The sequence below is a fragment of the Phlebotomus papatasi genome, chromosome 2, assembly GCF_024763615.1.
Source record: "Phlebotomus papatasi isolate M1 chromosome 2, Ppap_2.1, whole genome shotgun sequence".
In the NCBI taxonomy this organism is placed as follows: Eukaryota; Metazoa; Arthropoda; class Insecta; order Diptera; family Psychodidae; genus Phlebotomus; species Phlebotomus papatasi.
The window spans coordinates 61,385,544-61,394,693 of NC_077223.1; the positions used below are offsets into that span (position 1 = coordinate 61,385,544).

At 35.0% G+C, this 9,150-nt stretch overlaps 1 protein-coding gene across 1 annotated transcript; it reads right to left on the reverse strand.

The window, feature by feature from the left end:
- Nucleotides 1-432: 432 nt before the first annotated feature.
- On the reverse strand, nt 433-2,237 carry LOC129801005 (uncharacterized). The gene is made up of 2 exons (XM_055845758.1): nt 630-2,237; nt 433-522 (listed from the first exon to the last, which is right to left on the reverse strand). The coding sequence occupies exons 1-2, from the start codon at nt 2,235-2,237 to the stop codon at nt 433-435; spliced, it is 1,698 nt and encodes a 565-aa protein (XP_055701733.1).
- Nucleotides 2,238-9,150: the final 6,913 nt, after the last annotated feature.

Here is a 9,150-nt window from a genome sequence, read left to right on the forward strand (position 1 = left end):
TTCTTGAGGAGCTGACCCGTGGTGCCAATGTATTTCTTTTCGCATCCTCCACACGGTATCTCATAAACCACATTTGATTGTTGTTCCAGTGGTATCTGGTCCTTTACCTTGCTGAAGAACTTTCTGTTTGTTCTTGCTGGTTTTAATGCTAATCTCTGTTTTTCCATGAAACCGGATGTGTGGATTATGGATCTCATCCTCTCTGAGACGCCCCTCACATAACTCATCGAGTAGTATCTCTCCACTTCCGCGGCCTGCCCATCCTCCTCATTCGTCCGCCCTCGATCAGGAATCAGCAAAGACGTTATGATGTGTCCGGGAAAATCATTCTTTCTTAGAATTTTTCTGATTGTTTCATCCGGATTCAAGTCTACAGAGGATGTCAAACTTCTTACTCTCTTGACGAAGTTTTTGGCCACATTAAGGATCATATTAGTTGGGTGTAGACTGTGGAAATTGAGCATCCTCTGCGATGAGCACGGTTTCGAATACCAACTGGTCTTTATGTGGCCATCCTCGTCTCTGTGTAGAGACATGTCCAGGTACGGGAGGACTCCATTCACCTCACACTCTAGTGTAAAATGAATTTTTGGGTGAAAAGAGTTGAACACCTCCAGGACTCTGTTTACGTCTTCTGCGTGAATTGCCAGTAGTAAATCATCTACATATTTCTTCACAAACACAATTCTCAAGGGGCTGTTCTCCATAATCACTTCCAAAGCCCTTTGCATTACCACATCTGCCACAATGGGACTGATCGGCGAGCCCATGGCCACTCCATCCAATTGTACATATATCTTTTCCTTGTATGAGAAATATCCTGATGTGAGACAAAATTCTGTTAACTTCACAAGTTCCTCACTATCCAGTGTTGTATGTGACTCAATCTCACTGTATCTTCTGCGGATCTCCTGAAGTACAAGGTCAATGGGCACGTTTGTGAAGAGTGCCACCACATCCAAGCTGATGAGAATGTGGTTTTCCGGAAGACGTTGCTCCGTCACAAACCTGGCTAGTTCTTCCGAATTTCTAACATTAATGGGGTTATTGGCCAGCGGAGACAACTGATATGCCACAAATTTTGCCATGTTGTATGTAGGGCTTGCCACAAACGAGACTACCGGACGAAGGGGGACTCCAGGCTTATGAATTTTTGGTAAGCCATAAATCCTGGGGGCGACAGCATTATAAGTAGTAAGTTTATATTTCTGGAGCATATCAATTCTTCCCTTTTCATACAGACCTCGCGCAAGTTCATTGTTCTTTGTTTGAAACTTGTGCGTAGGATCTTTAGTAATTAGTTTGTACGTAGTCTCATCATTCACCAATTCTTCCATTTTGCTATCGTAATCCCTCCTGTTTAAAATCGTGGTCTTATTACCCTTATCTGAATTGATGATCACAATTTCCTGACCCTTTTCTTTCAGAAATTCGGACGTCTCCCTCTCCAGTGTTTGGATGAGCCTCTCCTGTGGCAGAAGAGACCTGGATCCCCTAGAGCAATTTTGTAGCGTATTCACCAATCGTGATCTCAATCTGTCTTTCTCTGTCTGATCCTCTACATTCCTTACCACTACCTCAGTTTCCGCCAGCATGTGAAATATCGGCAGCCGTCCTGTAGGGAGAGCAAATTTTGGCCCCAGGGAGAGGAGTTTTGTTACACCCGCTGGGATCTCAACATCACTAACATTCACCAGGAATTCCTGATGTTCGGCAAAGTCCACTGCTCCATCTCCCCTCTGTCGGCAAGCCACCAATTTCCTGCCCACCACTGCTAACTTTTCGGCCAGGATTCTCTCATATGCATGCTCCTGATCCATAAAGAAAAGCCTGCAATCATTGCTGTAGTGCAGACATTCCTGGATACCCCTCTTTTTACTGTTTATCTCCCTTTCCATTTTCTTCAACCTCCAGTGTGTAATACCGATCTCAAGTTTGAGAATTCTTGCTTTAAAATCATCCATCAACCTCTTTGCCTTACCATTGAATGGAGAGTCAAGGGTAATGAGGTTCACTACACATTCGACATTTTCTGTGATGTGTCGTGGGAAAATTCCCTGTCTTCTGCATTGAAGAAGGAACCACTTCCTTGACTCCAAATGCGCACATTTCTTTACAGCTCTACAAAACTGTCTCACAATTGTCATGTTATCCCCCAATATAGAGGACAATCTACCAAACAGTCCACTCTCTCCCTGCTCCCGCTGTGTCACTCGAGATCCGGGAGTTTCAATCATACTTAGTATATGCCGACGAATAATTTACTTGATATGAGAACCGGTGAACGTCGGGGGTGTAGGGTAGCTCAGAAAAACATGTAAATTCTTCCCAAAGCTTTCGGCTCGGACTCCAAGCCTTCCTCAGTGGCTGGACGGGAAAGAGCCTGTTTTATTTTCGTTCTGTATCATGCAAAAATTTTTTACAACTTACTCAAATCTTGAGATTTTCTAGCTTTGTCAGGGGGTCTGGGGGTTCACAGGGCATGGGATTTAGGGACTGCACTTTAAAATATAATATTTGGTTTTTTCTTAATTTTTAGGGTAGTAAGTAACTTCCTTTTCTTGTCTTGTGGGCTTCTTTGTGAGAACTGGTTCAAAGTTCATCCTCATACTGGTTTCTTTTGAAATTACCGTTGAAAATTTAAATTTCATTTTTGGATGCCCCTTCTCCAACCATCATTAATCATCTGGAGACATGTGAGCCATCAGCCTCAATGAGGGCGGCATAAACTGCTAACAGATACCCTAAAAATTAAGAAAAAACCAAATATTTTAAAGTGCAGTCCCTAAATCCCATGCCCTGTGAACCCCCCAGACCCCCTGACAAAGCTAGAAAATCTCAAGATTTGAGTAAGTTGTAAAAAATTTTTGCATGATACAGAACGAAAATAAAACAGGCTCTTTCCCGTCCAGCCACTGAGGAAGGCTTGGAGTCCGAGCCGAAAGCTTTGGGAAGAATTTACATGTTTTTCTGAGCTACCCTACACCCCCGACGTTCACCGGTTCTCATATCAAGTAAATTATTCGTCGGCATATACTAAGTATGATAAAAGTTTTAGGATCCGTTTTCGAAATAAACCATGGTATTGGAGGGGCAGGAAGGGTAGAGAAAAACAGGAAAAATCTGTCCTATATAATATTGATTTATGGGAAGGTTGTCGAAAACCGGAAGACGATGTCACTTACCGTTTGGCCTTTATCCGTGTCACAAGTTAAAAAATGTGTATTACTGCTCTCTTTTTAAGTCAGATCAGTAAAAAGAGAGAAAATTTGTTTTTTTTTAGTCTTTTAGATCAACGTAACCCCTTAATGAATCATATTACTACAATAGTGCTTCGAAAGGTCTGAAAGTCCAAAAATAAAAGTTATTTAAAGTGGAATTTTGGACAATGAATAACTAAATACAGTCAAGTGTACTAATCCGGGCGCTAAACTATCTGGATCGTTTATGACTAATCCACTTAAAATAATATTTTTATTTTTATTTCCGTAATATAGTCACTACAGTAACATAATATAACTATTCAAGTTTGAGAAAAAGCAAAAACAATATTTTTATCCATAAAATAAGTCACTGTAATCGACTCATTTCAATCTTGTGCCAGGTGGGTTCTTCACTAAAAATTTTTCTAGCAGTGATATTTTCGCTAATGACAGCTGGTTGATTGAAAACATTTATTGTTTTTTCCTTGTGAAAAAAGTGTTTTAAATCCAAAGGTTTAATTAAAAGTGAATTAGCGAAAAGGCGATCCAGTTAGTGCATGCTTACTTATTTCAGTATTATCATTATTTTATGAATTTTCTCTAATATTTTTGGTAATTTTTTTTATATTATGTTTCTGAATGAAACAGTGAATAATTATATGGATTTAGAAGAAGTAAAAGAGAATTTCATCAGTCTAAAAACAAGCGTTTAAGTAGCACTTTTCGGAAAACGATACAGTTACCCCACCTTACTATATCGCAGAATTGTGAATACAACTGAATTGTGAATTGTGAATATAATTATTCGATTGTGCAGAAAAAATCTCATTACAGAAAACTCATGACATGAGCAAAAACTACTCTTTCATAATCAATTTCACAGTAAAGTAAACTATAGAATAATTCCACTTGTTTTTGTTAATGTGAATTAAACAAGAAGTGGAACATTAGAGAGAGAGTTTCGTATAAAATACATATGGAAAAAGGGTTATGAATCGGTAGGAAAGTGGAAATTTGCAACTATACATTTTCCTCATGGGTGAACTTTGGTATACAATACCTCCCAACACCTTTCATATTATAACACTTTCCGTCAATATAATAATTCTCACATCTTAAGCACTAACCACAAACCATGGTATTACAGTAACTCAATAAATGTTTTTAAACATGAAGGCTCCGTATTTAGTGCCACGCAATAAACATTCATCTCACAATTTCGTATTTGTCGTTTCCTTGAAATTTAATTCCTATTGTAATATAACGAGCATAATATACTTATTCTGTGCTTGACATACTTTAAATTTGACTCTTAACTCCAGTATTTAACACTTTACTCTAAAATAGCACAGCTCTGACTGGGTAAATCCAATAGCAAATTAAAGAAAAAAAATAAATTGCATTGCAAATTACGGTTATTTTTTTCTCCTTCCTTCCTTGACATCAAATATATGCAAATGAATTTTCCTATTATAACCATAAAAGCAATTCCATTTGGTTTTAAAAAGCAAAGCAATTCGTTTGTCTCAAGGGCTGATGTTGACAAGAAAATGCAAAATTATGAAAAATGTGAAACTTGTTGCACGACAAAATCCCATTGGTATGAGATATTGATGCAATCTATAAGCTTTTCAGCATACAAATGCAATAAAATATTATTTGAATAACTTTTATCGAAAAGTTTCTCAAGCATATCGACATTACATTTCTTCTTATATATCGCATTTATTGGATATTGATGCGCAACTGTAGTCCTGAAAACATGCAATACTCACTCATCATGAGAACTTTTTATTTTATCTAAATAGTTGAAGTGCAATAAACGCCAGGAAGTTGCTTGAAAATGATTGAACGTTATACTTTTATATCAAATACCGTTTTGAAGGAGGCACCATCTTTTCTAATATGCCATTTAATGAGGCACTCACTGATACATTTCCAATATACAAAAGGTAGATATAATTGCAATAAGTTCATTGGATGTGATTTGGAAACTTTTACTGTAACAAAATTACACATAACCAAAAGAGGATTCAAATCCTGACGCACATGCATTAGAGTACTAATTCTGTGCCCAGAGTGAGCACCTTAAAGCTTCAAATCGACTTACGTTGTCCTTAGAGAATTCTAAATCAATTATCCCAAACTCTCAGCGTATGAAAGGGGAAAGCGCGCTACCTACGGACGATTTATGCGTCGCACAAATAATTTTTTTAATGTGTTATAAAAGAATTTGGCCCATTATATTAATATATTTTAATAGCTAGGCATATGCCTTAAATTTTAAGAAAAGAACAATGGGCGAAATCCATATGGAACATAGAGAAAAAAATTGAATTGTCCGAAGCTTGAATCGTCCAAAGTTAGCGCGCTTTCCCCTACTAATTCTTTAGCACCAAAGTTGACGAATTAAATATTCCTGATGATTAGCCTTAGTTACTTATTTTGCGTTTAACACTTTATCCATTGCGAACCTCAAGAAAAGTTTAATCCTTACAATTTTAGCGTTTCTTAAACCACATTCAAGGTGATGCCTCGAATCCAGGGTTCGAGAACCCTACATCAGTAGCTGTTTCAACTATGCTTTTAGTACTATCCTGGATTTTTTTCTAAATGAAACAATTTTCTTTTATTAAGGGTGTGTGTTTGTTATTTGGGACAGGGTGAATATAAGCGCCAATGGACTAAAAAAATTTTGTGACTTTTACAAGTAGTTTATCTTCTTTTCTTTTTCTAAAATTAATATTTTTGTGTTTAAAAATGAATAAAAATAGTAGGTGAGATTGCTAAGAATCTCACATAATTTATAGATAAATTTGACTGTAATTTTGGACACCTAGCTTGTAATTTTGAACAGCTAATCTGTCGCAATGGCATGCCCATTGTTGTCCATTTTAAGTTATGTATTCAAAGTTATTTAATTAAAGCTTAAAAAAGTACACTTAAAAGTTCATGGAAAAATCGATTTCGTAATAATATCCTATAGTGCAAAACTTAGCGTTAACGCCCTAAATAATCCCGAAAGCTGGGTATTGTTAAAGCCTTATCGCAAAACTTCTTAACGCTGTATTAGATAAAGGCTTTGTGTTAATAGCATTAATACTCTCTAAAGATAATAAATAGTTAGAAGCAATACACAATTCAATAAATATTCGTAAATTATTCAATAATTTGATTCAATTTAGTTGCAGTATCCGAAATTTTACTCAGTGTCCGATACTTTCAAAGAGTCCAAAGTTTGGTAGAGTTTCCTTATTTGTTCTAATTGACTGAAAAAAAATCTCTGAATTTAAATGATTGTGTACATTTTCGTCAATATGTTAAAATAGCCCTAGATATTTTTTCTGACTTTCTAAGGTCAAAAGAGATGGCAAAGTGTCCCAGCTTTGCGGAATGCTCGAACTTACGAAATAGAGCTCTCCGAGAATTAGTTTTTCGGATGAACTTTTTTACTGGTTCAGAGATCAAGTTGCTTCATAACTCACAAAAGCATTTCAAAATAAAAAATTGGTAAAGAAATGTTTAATTTGGAATTTTCTAGTATAAGTTACAAGCATATACGGACAAGAAAATGTGTTTATTGTCTTTGTTTTTACTAAAATTAGTCTTAATACGTCTAAAAATGAATTGATATATATATAGGTGAATTTGACTCGAATTTTGGACAACTTGGTTGTATATTTGGACAGCTAATTCGCCTCAATAGGATGGCCATTGTTCTCCATTTTAAGAACCAACCTTAACAAGTCCTCTTCCCGTTTATGTAAGGGAACCGTAGAATATCACAAAAAGCCCGGAAACTCTCTATATCTTTCATTAAAGTGAGCTGACTTCGGTACTCCAAGTACGTGCGGATTAGCGCATTCCTTGACCTTTCCGTAAGCCCTTGAAGGCTTTTCTCACTACATCTCTTTCGTAGAGATGATGCTCCTTTGTTTCTCCAGGCATTTACACTACACAACCTAGTCATCACAAAAGCTAAAACTTCACGAAAATTCTACAGAAAAAAACACACCTGTCCAAAATAAGAAATATCACCTCACTGGTGAATCTCTTGGAAAATTTCCCATTTTTCACACGAAAAATCTAATTCACAAGGCAAATCTCACTTCAAGTCAAATGTGCAAATCACCATTAATGTGAATCAACACAATATTCAATGAATATTCAATAATATCACTCAAAAAAAGCGAGGAAACATTGTTAGTACTTCACCAAAGCCAAATAAGACTGAAGTAAATACGAAGTTCTGTCATATTTGTCGTAAGCAATTGCTCACACTGAATTTTAAACAAAGCAATTTTAACTCAAATCATATTCAAAATTTAACGTATTTAGTGTTAAAATCTACCAAAAAGAAAAAAATATTTAGATAGAATTCATTATTAATCAAATATTGGAATAAAAATCCATTATTTAAATCAATTTATTTTAGTGTCCAATTTTACCCTCAAAGTGTCCAAATTTAGAAACTGTCCAAAATTATGAGCCCTTACCCTACAGGTTGTCTGAAAAAATCGTTAGTGAAAAGATATGAAAGAATAGGTCACAACACCAAAACCCTCTTTTTAACTAAATAATCTTCTACAATGTCAGTGCATTTCTCCCAATTACCTTCCAGTAATTCTAAACAATGAATGGCGGAAATGTGGTACTGGAAGGTCTGTAAAATATGCTCTACTGTATTACTTTATTTATTCGACTAAACCTGTTAGCCACGCAGAAATGTCTTTAAGTTTCTGAACATATACAAGACATCAAGTCTAACGAATCCACCGTATTCACCAGGGAATTTGCAATTAGATTTTATGAATTTCGACATTATTGTTGAAACGCTTTTGTGAGCATGTATTTCGTCTTGATAAAAATAGTTTTTCTTTTCTTTTCAGACAAATATTTCTTAAACGATTGGTTTATTTTTGGATTTATTGGAAAGGTTTTGGAATCTTTGATCATTTTCAACTTCTAATTTACATGTTAATAAGCAATAATTAATTTTTATTATGTTTTGATGTGAAAAATTAGAAGAAATTTTAGGGAAGTGGACTATTTTAAAATTTATGAGGAACAAATTAATGTTCTTTAATAATATGCTTAAATAATAATGCATAAAATGTTATGTGTCTTCTGGAATTATATTTAGATTATATAATAAGAAATTGGATTTTTGAATTATGTTTGATAGCATGATTTGTTTTCGTTTGCCAAATTCTCAAAGAATGAATATTCTTTGCGCCAATGCTATATGCAAGATGGGGCGAATGAGCTTTGTGGGAAAGATTCCTGGCAAAATTTGTGTATTTTCGGGGTAATGTATAGAAAAAGTGGGTGGTTCAAAGTATACACAATTTTCACTTAAAATCCTTTTGTGTGGCAAAACACTACAGACAGATACTGTGAATATGTAATTTAGGTTTTATCATTGTATGCACATTCTGTGTGTACTCTGTTAGTTTGTCCCATACCATAAAACTTTTCTATTCATTTTATATGAAATGTGACATAGAAAGTAAACAATTCATATCATTGAATGGACTGACATAGACGGGCTTATTTTCTCTGCATTTGACTTGTGACCATGTAAACCATTTTCCGGCTAAATCTTTAAATATGGGGTGAAGTGGGACAATTTATAATAACAAGTAGGATCAAAGCAAAACAAATGGGGAATACTTAATGATAGTTTCGTCAAAATATTTAAATTTATATAGTTACACTATTTTGAGAATTCTAAAATCGATGTAAGTCAATTATGAATAGATAAACACAAATAATTATGAAATAACAAAGAATTTTGCACAAACACAATATTCCGAATCATAATCATAATATTCCTAAACAACTTTATTAATCACCAAACTAATTTATTATTGCTAATAATATCTCGCGCAATCTCGCGTCATTAGTCAAAGCTGTAACTCTGACATAATTTTTATTCATCTTATTT